The sequence below is a fragment of the Lemur catta genome, chromosome 3 (genome assembly GCF_020740605.2).
Source record: "Lemur catta isolate mLemCat1 chromosome 3, mLemCat1.pri, whole genome shotgun sequence".
NCBI classification, from domain to species: Eukaryota; Metazoa; Chordata; class Mammalia; order Primates; family Lemuridae; genus Lemur; species Lemur catta.
This window is the reverse complement of record NC_059130.1, coordinates 101,334,562-101,351,114: the sequence shown is the minus strand read 5'-3', so window position 1 is coordinate 101,351,114 and position 16,553 is coordinate 101,334,562. Positions and strand designations below refer to the sequence as shown.

The 16,553-nt window shown below is 38.5% G+C and overlaps 1 protein-coding gene across 2 annotated transcripts in view; it reads left to right on the top strand.

Annotated features, from left to right (window-relative positions):
• ZMYM1 (zinc finger MYM-type containing 1) overlaps nucleotides 1-7,195 on the top strand; it is a 29,619-nt gene extending 22,424 nt beyond the window's left edge. For both annotated transcript variants that reach the window (XM_045548297.1, XM_045548299.1), the window contains 3 exons: nucleotides 2,954-3,091; nucleotides 3,258-3,295; nucleotides 4,274-7,195. In XM_045548297.1, coding sequence (XP_045404253.1) covers nucleotides 2,954-3,091; nucleotides 3,258-3,295; nucleotides 4,274-6,580 — 2,483 coding nt within the window. In that variant the 3' untranslated portion in view covers nucleotides 6,581-7,195. The remainder of the gene's footprint in view (nucleotides 1-2,953; nucleotides 3,092-3,257; nucleotides 3,296-4,273) is intronic.
• Nucleotides 7,196-16,553: the final 9,358 nt, after the last annotated feature.

Genomic DNA, 16,553 nt, shown 5'->3' with positions numbered 1-16,553 from the left:
GTTTATTTTCTGTTTGGAGGATCTGTCCTGTTCTGTCAGAGGGGTGTTGAAGTCTCCAGCTATTACAGTGTTGCTGTTTATCATTTTGTTTAGATCAAGCAGGATTTGCTTTATGTATCTGGGTGTACCTGAGTTAAGTGCATAAATATTTAGAATTGTTATGTCTTCTTGTTGAATTATACCCTTCACCATTATATAGTGACCATCTTTGTCTTTCATTACTTTTGTTGATTTGAAGACTAAGTTATCTAGGAAATCAGAACTGCTATGCAGGCTTTCTTTTGGTTTCCATTTGCATAGAATATTATTTTCCATCCCTTTACCTTGAGTCTGAATGCATCCTTGTGGGTTAAATGTGTTTTCTGAAAACAGCAGATAGTCGGGTTGTGTGTATTTACCCATTCAGCCAGCCTATGTCTCTTTAGTGGGTAGTTCAAACCATTCACATTTATTAGAAGAACTGTTTGAAGTGGGGCAGATTTCTGTTCATCCTGTTGAGTTGAACTTTGTTGCTTTGTTTTGTCTCTTAAGCCATTGTGGTATCTGGTGTTTGACCTTTAGCTTTTGGATGATTTCATACTGGTGAGTGTCTATTGTGCTGATCCATGTGTTATACTGTTCTGAGTAGTTCCTGGAGGGCAGATCTTATCTTGATGAATTCCCTCAGTCTTTGCTTGTCTGAGAAGATCTTTATTTGACCAGGCGTGGTGGCTCATGCCTGTAATCCTAGCTCTCTGGGAGGCCAAGGCGGGCGGATTGTTTGAGCTCAGGAGTTTGAAACCAGCCTCAGCAAGAGCCAGACCCCATCTCTTCTAAAAATAGAAAGAAATCATATGGACAGCTAAAATATATATACAGAAAAATTAGCTGGGCATGGTGGCACATGCCTGTAGTCCCAGCTACTAGGGAGGCTGAGGCAGTTGGATTGCTTGAGCCCTGGAGTTTGAGGTTGCTATGAGCTAGGCTGATGCCAGGCACTCTAGCCAGGGCAACAGAGTAAGACTCTGTCTCAAAAAAAAAAAAAAAAGAAAGAAAGAAACTTAGTTTTACAGGATACATAATTCTAGGCTGGGCCTTATTATGTTTGAGATGAGTAAGAATGGAGCCCCAGTCGTCTCTCACTTGTAAGATCTCAGTTGAGAAGTCTGCAGTTAGTCTGATAGGTTTTCCTTTGTAAGTTACCTGATGCTTCCAACTTACGGCTAGTAGGAGGGCCTCTTTCTTTCGTGTTTATTTTGGCCAATATGATGACTATGTGTTGTGGTGTCTTCCTGTTTGCAGTGAATTTCCCAGGAGTCCTTTGAGCTTCTTGTACCTAGATATCTAGATTTCAAGCAAGGCCATGGAAATTTTCCTCCATTATAGCCTGAAATATTTTATCCAACCCTTATGTATTTTCTTCTTCACTCTCAGGGATGCCTATGATTCTTATGTTAGGCTTCTTCACATAATCCTACATTTCTTGTAGGCTTTGCTCTTTTCTCTTAATTCTCTGCTCTGTCTCTGCAACTCACTTGTTTAATTGAAAGGTGTTGTCTTCAATCCCTGGGATTCTTTATTCTGCTTCATCTACCCTATTCTTAAGGCTTTCCACTGTGTTTTGTAATTCCTTGAATAAATTCTTCATTTCCAAAAGTTCTGTTTGATTTTTCTTTAATATTTCAATTTCTTTAGTGAATTTTTCTTCCATGTCCTGGCTTTTTTGTGTGTTGAGTATCCATTTTCTCTGTCGTGTCATTGAGTTTTCTTACAATCCATGTTCAATATTCTTCTGTCATTTAGTGTTCTGATTTTGGTTGGTATCCATCGCTAGAGAGCTGGTGTTCCCCTTTGGGGGTGTGCCTTCAGTTTGATTCTTCATATTTCCAGAGTTGTTTCACTGATTCCTTCCCATCTTGAGCAGCTGTTGCTTCTTACCTTTGGGTTTTCATTTAGATTATCTGTTTCCCAGTGTTTTTATGTAAAGGGGAGGCTACTTCACCACCAGAGATTTAATATTTATTTGTAAAGATCGTTCTGTTAGATTGATAACAAACCCTCTTCATTTTAAGAAAAGATTTAAGAAAAACATTAGGAATACATGTCTTTAGATTATTTAGATCTTTTAGTAAATGACTTATATATGTTTACATTAATACATATTGAGCACCTGCTATAGGACTTGGTATATAGGAGCACTCAGTCAATATTGAGTTTATTGAATATATTTGTTATAAGAACGCTTCTCTTAGAATACAGAATATTGTAGTTAGACCTGCTTTGTAAAAACAAGGCTTTTTGTTGTTACAGATCCACCTGACCAAGGTGAAAACAAGGCTTTTAGTTACATTTTTCACACGCAGTATAGGTACTTGGAAATACTTTAAGGTTCATTAATAGAAAAGCACAAATAATCCAGGCCAACTAAGTATTCCATCAAAGAGCCTAATATAGGATCAGTGGTACTATTCACATAGACAGTAGAGTAACTGATGCCCCTGGAGTTTGTAAATCATGCAAAGTAGCTCTTTACAGAAATCTCTGCCATACTAGCTTAGACACCAGCCTTGCTCCATTAATGTTGAGGTTTATGAATCCTGGAACAGTTTGAGATCAATACCCATTAGGAGATTCTGTAGGAATCTCTTTTCTGTTCTTCTCGGGTAATTTCACGGTAAAAATTTGCTCATAGTTTCAAGCATATAGTATAAAAGGACTGGGAAACTGTGTATAAAGTAAAAGATTTAAAATGTTGGGAATGTATAAACTATCAGTTTAGGATTGTTGGTATTAATGCTATACTAAAGAAGCTGGGCATCCCTAAGCCCTAATGAAAATTACTTCAATACCCAACAATACCTTAAGCTATTAGATACTTGCATTGTTCTTTGAAACACTTTTTATTTTTATTAAATAATGCTTGCTGATTGATTTTGCCTAGTTTATAAGAAATCTTTTTGTTTATTTTTATCAGTAAATGTTTCCATGGTGCATGATACTTCAACAGAGCTCCTTTCTCCAAAGAGAGATACAACGCCAGTTATAAGCAACATAGTGTCACTGGCAGACACTCAGGTTGCTCTGCCCATCATGAACACTGATGTCTTACAAGGTAAAAGTTGATGTTAAGATATTTGACGTAAACACTGTTTTGTTGTACTTTATAAATATGTCTATATGCTAAATTTTCTTCTTGTTTCCTGATAATAAGCAGTCAGTTTATGATGCTTTTTATAGATTACAGTATAAAATATTGAATTTATGCTCTATTTTAACAGATACAGTTTCTTCAGTAACTGCAGATGTCATTGTGGATGTAAGTTTTCTTTTTGCTACTGTCTTTTCTTTCGTAAGCAGATTTTTTAACTTTTTTTGTTGTTGTTGTTGAGACAGAGTCTCACTCTGTTGCCTAGGCTAGAGTGCCATGGCATCAGCCTCGCTTACAGCAACCTCAAACTCCTGGGCTCAAGCAATCCTCCTGCCTCAGCCTCCTGAGTAGCTGCGACTACAGGCATGTGCCACCATGCCGGGCTAATTTTTTCTATATATATTTTTAGTTGGCCATATAATTCCTTTCTATTTTTAGTAGAGACAGGGTCTTGCTCTTGCTCAGGCTGGTCTCGAACTCCTGAGCTCAAACAATCCACCCGCCTCGGCCTCAGAGTGCTAGGATTACAGGCATGGTGACTCACGCTTGTAATCCCAGCACTTTAGGAGGTCATGGCAGGAGGATTGCTTGAACCCAGGAGTTTGAACCCAGCCAGGGCAGCAGCATAGCCAGACCTCTTCTCTACAAAAAATTAAAAAATGAGCTGAGTGTGGCTGCGCTACTTGGTCCTAGCTACTTGGGAAGCTTAGGTGGAAGAATCACTTGGGCCTAGGACTTTGAGGCTGCAGTGAGCTATGATCGGGATACTGCTCTCCAGCCTGGGCAACAGAGGGATACCCTGTCTAAAAAAAAGACTGTTTAAACAGAATTATTATTAGTCATATTTTCTCTTCTGGGTTCTTTTTTTTTTTTTTTTAATACTTACCAAGCAGTTCTAATCATCTGAGCAATAAAAATTATTTTTATTACAATTACATGCCAAAAGGTCTTTTACACACTCTGCTGAATCTAGATTGCAAATAAATAAGTTATAAATAATTGTTACTATTTCACCCAGTGGAGCTCATACTGTGTGTAACTCCACCATTCATTTTACTGTGTTACTAGAATAGATGTATTTGTTATTTTAATTCATTATTTGAAAACTGTTTAAACAAGTGTTATTTTTATCCTTTTCTCCCAAAGCTTTCTAAGAGTTCTTCACCCAGCGAATCAAGCAGTGGTGTTGCTAATAGTGGTATGGAACAGGCAAGCCTTTCGCCATCTTCATCAGTACTCAGTCAACAAACAGTTTGTTCCAGTGTAGAAGTACAAAAAGATAAAGTATCAAACCAGGATCCTGCATACAATATGAAATCTATGAAAGTAAGTGATGAACTATGTCACCTGAAATTTACATCCAAAGTACAAAAAGTTAAAGGTAAATCACGAAGGATTAAAAAATCTTGGTGTGCAGATTTTCAGGATTTAGAAAACAGTATTAAAAAAGACACCACATTCTGTTATTCATGCCAGTTGTTCTGCCAGAACTATTTTAGCTGTGGAAGAAAGTCATTTGCAACTTCTAATTGGAAAAAAGCTCTGGAAAAATTCAGAAAACACGAAAAAAGTGAAATGCATTTGAAGTCATTGAAATTTTGGAGGGAATATCAGTTTTGTGATATAACTGTTGATGATAATTTATCTATTCATTCAAAACAGATTGAGGGAAATAAAAAGTACTTAAAGCTTATAATTGAAAATATTTTATTTCTTGGAAAGCAGTGTTTACCCTTAAGAGGAAAGGACCAGTCTATTTCATATGTGAATAAAGGCAATTTTTTAGAATTGTTAGAAATCAGAGCAAAAGATAAAGGAGAAGAAATATTTCGACTTATGAATTCACAAGTTGACTTCTATAATAGTACACAAATTCAAAGTGATATTATTGAAATAATAAAGACTGAAATGTTACAGGATATTGTGAATGAGATCAATGATTCCTCAGCTTTTTCAATAATATGTGATGAAATAGCTGATAGAGCCACTAAAGAACAACTTTCAGTTTGTGTAAGATACCCACAAAAATCACCAAAAGCTGTCATAATTAAAGAAAGGTTCTTGGGTTTTGTTGATGTTGAAGAGATGACCGGGACTCACTTACATAGGACTATCAAAGCTTACCTGCAGCGAATTGGAGTAGATTTGAATAAGATACGTGGCCAGGCCTATGACAGCACCACTAATTTGAGGGCAAAATTTAATAAAATTGCAGCAGAATTCAAGAAGGAAGAACCAAGAGCTTTATACATACATTGTTATGCACACTTTTTGGATTTAGCAGTAATTAGGTTTTGTAAAGACGTGAAAGAACTCCGAGGTACTCTAAACACCCTCAGTTCTTTGTTCAACACTATTCATATGTCTGGAGAGATGTTGGCAGATTTTCGAAACATTTGTAAGCTAAGTCAAAACAAAACATGCAAGAAACATATATCACAATCCTGTTGGACGGTCCATGAGCGTACATTACTATCTGTGATTGACAGTCTTCCAGAGATTATTGAAGCATTGGAAGTTATATCAAGCCATTCTTCAGACACAAGTTTGGCTGATGAATTGAGTGATTTGCTGAGATTGATTTCCAGATTTGAATTTGTCTTTTGTTTGAAATTTCTTTATCGAGTGCTGAGTGTTACAGGAATTCTTTCCAAAGAGCTTCAAAGTAAAAGCATAGACATTTTTTCTTTACCTTCGAAAATAGAAGCAATTTTGGAATGTTTATCATCTGAAAGAAATGATATATATTTCAAAACTATCTGGGATGAAGCAGAGGAAATATGTCAAAAAATAACCTGCAAAGGTTTTGAAGTTGAAAAACCCTCTCTTCAGAAAAGAAGAAAAATTCAGAAAACAATGGATCTTGGTAATTCAGATACTATGTTTCTTCCTACTTCAGCAGAAGAACAATATAAAGTTAATATTTATTACCAAGGATTGGATACTGTATTAAAAAATTTAAAATTATGTTTTTCAGAGTTTGATTATTACAAAATAAAGCAAATTTCAGAACTGTTATTTAAATGGGATGAACCATTAAATGAAACAATAGCCAAACATGTTCAAGAATTTTATAAATTTGATGCAGACATTATCCCAGAACTTAGATTTTATCACCATTATGCAAAATTCAACTTTGTTATAGATAGTGATTGCATCGACTTCATCAGTCTTGGCTATTTATTTATTCAGCATGGTCTTCCCAATAATATTCCTTGCATCACAGAGCTGTTATTTATTGCTTTGTCTTGGCCAATTACTTCAGCAAGTACTGAAAACTCATTTTCTGTACTGCCTCATCTTAAAACATATTTATGTCATACCATGGGACAAGAGAAGCTTAGTGGCCTGGCCCTAATGGCTGTTGAGCAGGAATTGGTAAATAAACTAATGGAGCCTGAAAGACTCAATGGGATTGTGGAAAAGTTTATCAGTCAGATCAAAGACATATAATACGTTCATTTGAACTTCCCTAAAAGAAGTTTTAGGTACTTCTGTTGGAACGTTAGTTTTTATTTCAAAATTATGGTTCAGAATTCAAAAGCCAGAATGATAATACAGTGAAAAGTCTCCTAACCTCCTTTAGAACTCAGTTCCTCCTGCCTGAAGTGTTATCTGTTCCTTAAATATCTTTCTAGAGATACTTCTCACAAGTGGTACTGTACAGTGCACATTGTTCTTCAGCTTGTCTTTCCCACATAATGTGTTTTTCAGATTGTCCCATATCACTGCATAGAGTTTCTTGGTTCTTTTTCTGCAACTACAGATTCCATTGTATGAATGTACCATAATATATTTGAGCAACCCCTACTGACATTTTCATTTTTTCTAATCTTTTGCTATTATAAATAATGCTTCATTTCATAACCTTGTTCATAGGTCATAGTGCACATGAGTGAGTTAATGTAAGATAAAACCTAAAATTAGAATTACTAGGGCAGAAGATTGTACATTTTTATTTTTGATAGAGTTTGGTAAATTGCTTTATGTAAAGATTGTGCCAATTTACAATCCCACTGACAATACATGAGGTTGCCTGTTTCCTTCAATTTTTGTAAACAGTGTTATTGAATGTTTTGATCTTTGCCAATCTGTTAGTTGAAAAATGGTATTTTAATCTCAGTGGAGTCTTATCTTGTCACTTAATAAGGTTGGATATCTGTTTCCAGCGATTTGTATTTCCTTTTTTGTGAACTGTCATGTTTATACATTAAAATTCAGTATTGCTATGTTTATACATCTCAGCTGGATGACACAGCAAATTATTGAGCTACTTTATTAAAATATGACTATTCTCAAATAAATAAGAAAGGACTCTTCTTCCTTTATGTTTTAGGAAAGTTTAAATAATAAAGAAAATTTGTTCCTCAAAGATTTGAAAGGATTTAGTGGTGCTTACATCTGGGCCTAGAGTTTTGTTTTGGTTTTTTGAGGAATATTCTTTCTTTGGCACTTATCTCTAGTTTCTCTCTCTTCCTCTCCCTCATCAATTTTTGTAATTTGTAATATTTCTAGAAAGAACATCCATTTCATTGAGGCTTTCTTTCAAATGTATTTCCCTAAAGTTGTGGAAACTATTCTTAATTTCTTCTGTGTACCTATTCTTACTTTTCTTAATCATCTTCTATACTATGTTTTCTTTCTTAATTAGACCAACTAGCAATCTGTTGGGGTTTTTTTGTTTGTTTTTGTTTTTTTGAGACAGAGTGTCATTTTGTTGCCCTGGCTAGAGTGAGTGCCGTGGCGTCAGCCTAGCTCACAGCAACCTCAAACTCCTGGGCTCAAGCGATCCTCCTGCCTCAGCCTCCCGAGTAGCTGGGACTACAGGCATGCACCACCATGCCCAGCTAATTTTTGCTATATATATTTTAGTTGTCCAGATAATTTCTTTCTATTTTTAGTAGAGACGGGGTCTCACTCTTCTTGCTCAGGCTGGTCTCGAACTCCTGACCTTGAGCGATCCACCTGCCTCGGCCTCCCAGAGTGCTAGGATTACAGGCGTGAGCCACTGGGACTGGCCAATTTTGTTTTCTTTTTTAAAAGTAGAAATCAATGAATTGGGGGGGGAAATGTAAAATAACAATACCAAATATTGGCAGTGATGTGGAACAACAGAGACACTCAATTCACATATGGTTGGTAGAATGGAAAAATTATATGCCCAAGGTCTAACTAAAGTGGAAGATGCAGCCTTGACCCACAAACTCCACTTCTAGGTTAAGTACCCTAGAACAGACCTTCCAACTGGTGTGCCAGGGCTGGGTGGCTGGGTGAGGCCTTAAGTGGCCAAAGCCCCCAAATCCTCTTTAATCCTAGTGCAGCATGCAAATTTTTTTTTTTTTTTTTTTTTTTTTTTTTTTTGAGACAGAGTGTCACTTTGTTGCCCGGGCTAGAGTGAGTGCCGTGGCGTCAGCCTAGCTCACAGCAATCTCAAACTCCTGGGCTTAAGCAATCCTACTGCCTCAGCCTCCCGAGTAGCTGGGACTACAGGCATGTGCCACCATGCCCGGCTAATTTTTTCTATATATATTTTTAGTTGTCCAGATAGTTTATTTCTATTTTTAGTAGAGACGGGGTCTCGCTCAGGCTGGTCTCGAACTCCTGACCTCGAGCGATCCACCCGCCTCGGCCTCCCAGAGTGCTAGGATTACAGGCGTGAGCCACCGCGCCCGGCCCATGCAAATATTTTTTGTATTAATATTATCATCTACATGCGTGAAAAGAGCTGGTAAACAATATCTTCTAGTACCTTTATTGGGTTTCCAGATTAGAAAACTAAGTTCTATTGAAGTCAGGGCCTTATCTTATTTAATTCCCTGCTGGATCTCCAACAGCTAGAATAGTATCTGGCATAAAGTACTTGCTCAATAAATATCTGTTGAATATACAAAAGTGCATAACATATAAAAATGTTCACTGGAGTACAATAAAGTATAAAACCAGAAACTATAAAATGTTCATTTAAATAGAGAAAGGATTAAATTATATGCTTATATAATGGAATATTATCCAATAGTTAAAATAAATGAAGTAGAGATCCACATATAAATCTCAAAAGCAACATTGAGTGAAAAAAACCAAATTGCAGAAAGAAATATATAACTTATATAAAATTTGTAAACATATCAAACCAGGCTACGTACTAAGTATAAAATTACATATGCATGGAATGATCCACACCAAGTAATCATTGTCTCTAGAGAAAACAGAAAGGGAATATCATTAGGAAAATATCTGCAAGGGGACCTCAACTCGATCAGTAATATTTTATTTCTGAAATAAAAAGCTGGAGCACAGCAAAATGTTAGGATTTAATAGGACTGGATATTACTTATGTTCTTTGTACTTTAAAATTTTTTTTAATTTTTATTTTTTAAGAGACAGGGTCTTACTATGTTTCCCAGGTTGGAGTGCAGTGGTTATTCACAGGTGTGATCAAAGGCACACTACAGCCTTGAACTCCTGAGCTCAAGCAATCCTCCTGCCTCAGCTTCCTGGTTAGCTGGGACTACAGGCGAGCACTACCACACACAGCTTTGTACTTTTACATGTTAAAATCATCCACAATTTTTAAAAAAGTAGAGTAAGATTGATATATAAATCCAATAATATGTTTAAAAAACAACAAATTGGCCAGGCGCGGTGGCTCATGCCTGTAATCCTAGCACTCTGGGAGGCCAAGGCAGGTGGATCGCTCAAGGTCAGGAGTTCGAGAGCAGCCTGAGCAAGAGTGAGACCCCGTCTCTACTAAAAATAGAAAGAAATTATCTGGCCAACTAAAATACATATAGCAAAAATTAGCTGGGCATGGTGGCGCATGCCTGTAGTCCCAGCTACTCGGGAGGCTGAGGCAGGAGGATCGCTTGAGCCCAGGAGTTTGAGGTTGCTGTGAGCTAGGCTGACACCACAGCACTCACTCTAGCCAGGGCAACAAAGCGACACTCTGTCTAAAAAAAAAAAAAAAGAAAACAAAATAGAAGACAACCTCTAGTATTGCATATATTTTAATCCTTTTGTAAGGGAAGTGCTTAAGGCTATGAACTTTGTCTACCATGTGTTCTTTTCAGTTTCATCATTTTCTAGCTCTTTGCAGTTGTGATTTCTGTCTTGTCACAGAGTCAAGAGGTTGGTGTTTTGGTTTTCATTTTCAAGTGTTTTGTTGTTCACATTTTTTTGTAGTCAGCTATATAGCTAGTAATGCAAGATCTAGACCTGAAAAAACTACATTCATTATAATTAATAACAGCTATCTTTGCTGAATACGTATTATGTAACCTAATACTTTCATCAGTGCTTTACATATTTTATTTAGTTCTCACAACATTATTTTGCAGAGGAAACTAAGAAACAGTGGCTATGGATCACACAAATAATAAAGGTGAAACTAGGATTTGTGCCCAGGCAGTCGACTCCAAAGCCCATTCTTTCAATCACCACTCTCTACTACCTCCGTTACAACCATTATCACTTACAAATATTCCTAAGTAAAAGATTACTAGGAGTCCATTAAAGAATAGAAGATGTGAAATAGCTGTGTAGTTTTTTAATCTTCCCAAATTTCTTCCTAAAAATAGCAACTAGGGGCCGGGCATGGTGGCTCATGGCTGTAATCCCAGGACATTGGGAGGCCAAGGCAGGAGGATTGCTTGAGCCCAGTTTAAGGTTGCAGTGGGCTATGATGTTGCACTGTGATGTAGCTGCTGCGTTACAGCCTGGGCAACAGAGCAAAACCCTGTCTCTTTAATAAAAAAAAAAAAAAAAGAACAGCAACTAGGATACATAAAGCATAAACCCATGCACAGCATCTATAGCAATCTTTGTGACAAGGTATCACCACAACCGCAAAATATAATCACATAGTGACAAAACTCAAAAGCAGCTATTAGTAGATACATTAGCTATCTGTATAGAAGGCCATGGAGGAAGGCAATGGAACATCTGATGGCCTTAAGAATGGGAAAGCCCACCAAATCAGCAGGGTTTCACTGGAAAGCATGGCAGGCCAGTTTGAAAACAGCCAAAATGGAAGGTTTCTATAGACCCCAATTTGCAGGTGAGATTAGGGGACCATGCTAAGTTCTGAAGATGATGGACTGGCCTGGGTCCTTATGAACTCTTGAAACTAACAAACTTAAGCTTCATACTAAACAAAACCCCTCTAAGGTTGTAGACTCCAAATTGAACAGGACAGAGACAATAGAGGCAAAGGAAAGGAGGTAAAGATAGAAGTGAGGGGAGGCCAGGCGTGGTAGCTCACACCTGTAATTCTACCACTCTGGGAGGCCAAGCCGGGAGGATCACTTGAGGTCGGGAGTTGGAGACCAGCCTGAGCAGGAGCAAGACCCCATCTCTACTAAAAATAGAAAAAAATAGCCTGTTGTGGTGGTGCACACCTGTAGTCCCAGCTTACCTGGGAGGCTGAGGCAGGAGGATCTCTTGAACCAAGGAGTTTGAGGTTGCCGTGAGTTAGGCTGACGCCACGGCACTCTAGCTTGGGCAACAGAGCGAGACCGTCTCAAAAAAAGTAAATAATAGATTTTTTTAAAAAGCGAGGGGAGATGTAGAGGAAGCATATCAGAAAGTATTAGGCTGTTTATTTTAGTCACTGTGAAAATAATAGAATTTCATGAGCCTTGATGCTAGAAAAGCTATCCAATCTCTCCCTCCTGTAAGACAGGCAAATGCATTTCACATAAAAGTAAGCAGCAGAAAAGAATTGTGGAGCATAAGACAAAATTATTAAAGAAAACAGCAAATCCCTACCAAATGGATGAAAATTAACCTAATATTTCAAAGCAAGCTAAAAGTAAAATGATAAAAACTATGAAATAATATAAATCAGATTTAGGAAAAAATCAGATAATTAGATAAAAGATTTGAAAAGTGACAAGCATTCAGGAAAGTATTAGAAAAAGGAATTAAAAATCACTTAAAAACCAAACTAGAAGAAACTCAAAAGTGAGTAAACACAATGATTATTTCATTTAATTCCTACACGATGAAAAGGAGGAAAATATTTTAAATCGAAGGAAAAGAGATTAAAAAGAATTCAAATGGGTGATACTGAACACAGAAGACTGAAGTCCATATATTAGGAATCTTCAAAGAAATCCAAAGCAACAGAAAAGAAGTAACTAACAATTCAAAGCATTGGAAAAGGGCAAACACTAAAATCTATACCAGTTAAGCTATTGTCTCTCAGCTTCACACCCTTCTCTACTCTGTGATGCTGACGCTGGAACTCTGCAAACCACATTTCCGCTGCTCTGGCCGTGTCTGTTAGCCTCTGCAGATAGGGATGCTAGAGGGAGGCAGTGGGCTTCATGTCTGTTTTGTGGTTCTTGTGAGCATCATTCCAGCACTGCTTCATCCAGGCAGCGTTACTTCCTTCCCTGGCAACAGCTGAATCCAGATTGCAGTTTTATGACACGTGCACAACTAGCTTCATCACGTCCTCCCACCCACCTGGCCCCAGAGACGCCACCACCAGCCGGCCTGATGATACCCTTTTCAGGTGTGTTAGGCCCAAACTCAGAGACCAGCACCAGCATCTCTCAAAGGTCTTTCAGGCCTATGAAGCACTGCAAAATTTTAGTAACTCCTATCTCCTTTCTTTGTTCCTTCATCTCTGGGGATTTTATCTGCTACCCCATTACACCTTGCTGTTTTCTTTTTATTCTTTCAGTGATCTAGTTAACTTTAGTTATATGTTTTTACATTCTCTCTGCTCCAATAACCAGTAAGGCTTCTGTCTCCTGGATGGACCCCAGCTAATGCGCTGTAATTCAAGAGAACTTCCTTGAAATTAAAAAGACTGGAAACTGTATGTTAAAGGACCCACTGTGTGGTTAGTGTCAACAGAAAAAAAGCCAAACTCTGTAAAATAATTTTAAAGAGATGTATTCTGAGCCAAATGTGAGGATCATGACCTGGAGCCACGTCCAAGAAGCCTTGAGCAAGTGGACTCCGTGTGGCTGGGTTACAGTTTGGTTCTTTTTTTTTTTTTTTTTTTTTTTTTTGAGACAGAGTCTTGCTCTATTGCCCAGGCTAGAGTGAGTGCGGGGCGTCAGCCTAGCTCACAGCAACCTCAAACTCCTGGGCTTAAGCGATCCTACTGCCTCAGCCTCCCGAGTAGCTGGGACCACAGGCATGCGCCACCATGCCCAGCTGATTTTTTCTATATATATTTTTAGTTGGCCAGATAATTTCTTTCTATTTTTTTTTTTTTAGTAGAGACGGGGTCTCGCTCTTGCTCAGGCTGGTCTTGAACTCCTGAGCTCCAGCGATCCACCCGCCTCGGCCTCCCAGAGTGCTAGGATTACAGGCGTGAGCCACCGTGCCCGGCCCTACAGTTTGGTTCTATACATCTCAGGGAGACAGGGGTTACAGGTAAAGTCATAAATCAATACATGGGCGGTGTACATTGGTTTGGCCCGAAAAGGTGGGCCATCTAGAAGCAGGGTAGGAGGGGCCCTTACAGGTTATAGGTGGGTTTAAAGATTCTTTGACTTGTAATTGGTTAAAGACAAGAAGCTTTGTCTAAAGGCTTGGAATGTTTGGAGATAAGAAGCTGTTTATTAGAGACAAGCCACTGGACATATATTTGTTGTGTAAATGGAGGACCTGCAGGTTTGTCTTGCATGCCCTTAGGCCTGTTAATGGGTTACAAAGGATGTCTCCAAGAAGGGAGGGGAGCATGATGAGGCATGTCTGACCTCCCTCCTCGCAGCAGGCAATTTAGTTTTGGGATATCCCCTTGGCCAAGAGGGGGTCCATTCAGTCAGCTGGGGGGAGTGGGAGTGGTGAGCCTTAAGATTTTATTTTAGTTCACATTAGGAATGTTGACCCAGAATGGCCAATATTGAGTCATGGCCTAAAAATTACTTAAAATTAAAATTTTAAATTTTTTTTAAAGAAAAAGAAGAGACTTGAGAAACCAAGCAAAAAAAACCCAAGTTACTTATAAGGGAAGGTAAATCTAATTATTTTCATACTTTGTCACATTGACACTATGTCAGAAGACAACGAAGTAACACAAAGTTACTTAAGGATTTCATATCCAACCACATTGTGGCTTTCAAGTCTGAAAGTCACAGGCAAACTATCATCAATAACTCATGGAACATTGTTTCTATGTTGCCTGCCTGAGGACTCTACTAGAGAATGAGGTTCATATAACTAGACTGGAGAGGCATTAACATAAGGAATGATAAGGTACCACAGCCACTAAATGAAGAAGGAATGATAATTGGAATATCACCCTTTAGAATAAATGGGTGTAGGCAATGATCATCAATGACTGCTAACATCATCAAAATACCACCAGACATTGTGGCCGGGCGGGTGGCTCACGCATGTAATCCTAGCACTCTGAGAGGCTTGAAATCAGGAGTTCAAGACCAGCCTGTGCAAAAGCGAGACCCAGTCTCTACTAAAAATGGAAAAATTAACGGGGCACAGTGGCGCACACATGTAGTTCCCAACTACTCAGGAGACTGAGGCAGGAGGATTGCTTGAGCCCAGGAGTTTGAGGTTGCCATGAGCTAGGCTGATGCCATGGTACTCTAGCCCAGGAAACAGAGCAAAAACTCTGCCTCAAAAAAAAAAAAAAAAAGCCAGACGTGTGTACTCCCTAACAGACATCAGCACCAGCTGAGCAGTGCACCCCTCTCAGAGAACTCAAAATTCCAGTTCCACAGGAGTAGTCTGACAGGCTTCTAAGTTTTACTGATTCCAGCCTCCTCCATTTTCCCCCCAGTCCTGGGGTGGCTGCTGCTGTAATACCTTCATGCTCTCTTTCTGCCTTTTTAGTTCTGTAGTGCCTAGTTAACAATTCTCTGTGCAAATGACATGTGATTTCAGTCTCCTGACAGGACTCTGACTAATATAGCACCATCCATAAAGTAATCTTACCAAAATAACTCAATCTTGACTCTCATCAAGACCCTAGATCTAACTGCTAATTTCCTGGAAACATAAGGGGACAGAGAAACAGTAAACACCACCATTGGGGTGTAATCAGCAAAATCCAGACCATGGGAAACTGCATGGGATAAACAACAGTTTCTTTAACAAAAATAATAAGACATAACAAGATCCTATAAATTATAAAAGAAGTGGAAGTCAGGTCAATAAATTACAGTATAGACCTTATGTGGATCCCTCTTTAAACAAATGTGAACACTGACTGGATATCTGATATTATTAAAGAATTGTTAATCGTGGGGACATAATAGTGACATTGTGGTTATGTTTTTTCTAACGCCCCTGCCTTTTAGAGATAAATACTGCAAGTATTGGTGGATGCAGTTATGTGATATTTGGGACTTCAGAATAATATGATGGGGTGGGGTGACAGTCCAGATGGAACAAGATAGGTCATGATTTGATCGTTGTTGAGTTTAGGTGATGGGTACATAGGGACATGTTGCATTGTTCTTCAACATTTGTATGTATTTGAAGTTTTCTATAATAAAAATTTTTAAATGATTAACTATTGCCCATTGGAGTTCATGCCAGGAGAATAAAGATGTTTCAATATTGGAAAACTCATTAATGAAATCCAATAAAATGATATATCAAATTTAAGAAGTAGGGGCTGAGCATGGTGGCTCACACTTCTAATCTTAGCATTTTGCTAGGCTGAGGCGGGAGAATTGCTTGTGGCCAAGAGTTCAAGACCAGCCTGAGCAAGAGCAAGACCCCATCTCTACAAAAACTAGAAAAGGCCAGGCGCAGCGGCTCACACTTGTAATCTTAGCACTCTGGGAGGCCGAGGTGGGCAGATCATTTGAGCTCAGGAGTTCAAGACCAGCCTGAGCAAGAGCGAGACTCTGTCTCTACTAAAAATAGAAAGAAATTATATGGACAGCTAAAAGTATATATAGAAAAATTAGCCGGGCATGGTGGTGCATGCCTGTAGTCCCAGCTACTTGGGAGGCTGAGGTAGGAGGATCGCTTGAGCCCAGGAGTTTGAGGTTGCTGTGAGCTAGGCTGATGCCACGGCACTCTAGCCCGGGCAACAGAGTGACACTCTGTCTCACAAAAAAAAAAAAAAAACTAGAAAAATTAGCTAGGCATGGTGGTGTGCGCTTGTAGTCCCAGCTACTCGGGAGGCTGAGGCAGGAGGATCATTAGAGCCCAGGAGTTTGAGGTTGCAGTGAGCTATGATGACACCACTGCACTGTAGCCCTGGCAACAGAGTGAGACCCTGTCTCAAAACAAAAAAAAATTAAGAAAGTAATATCTCAGATAAAACTTTAACATTTGTATAGGATAAACCTTGGCAAAATTACAAAAAAAAAGTTGTTCCTTTAACATGATAAAATGTAGGTAATATGTGTATTTATTACTATGTAACTATAGACCTAACCAATACTATATATAATCATGCTTAAAGGTAAAATATTAGGACCACTCCTCTAAA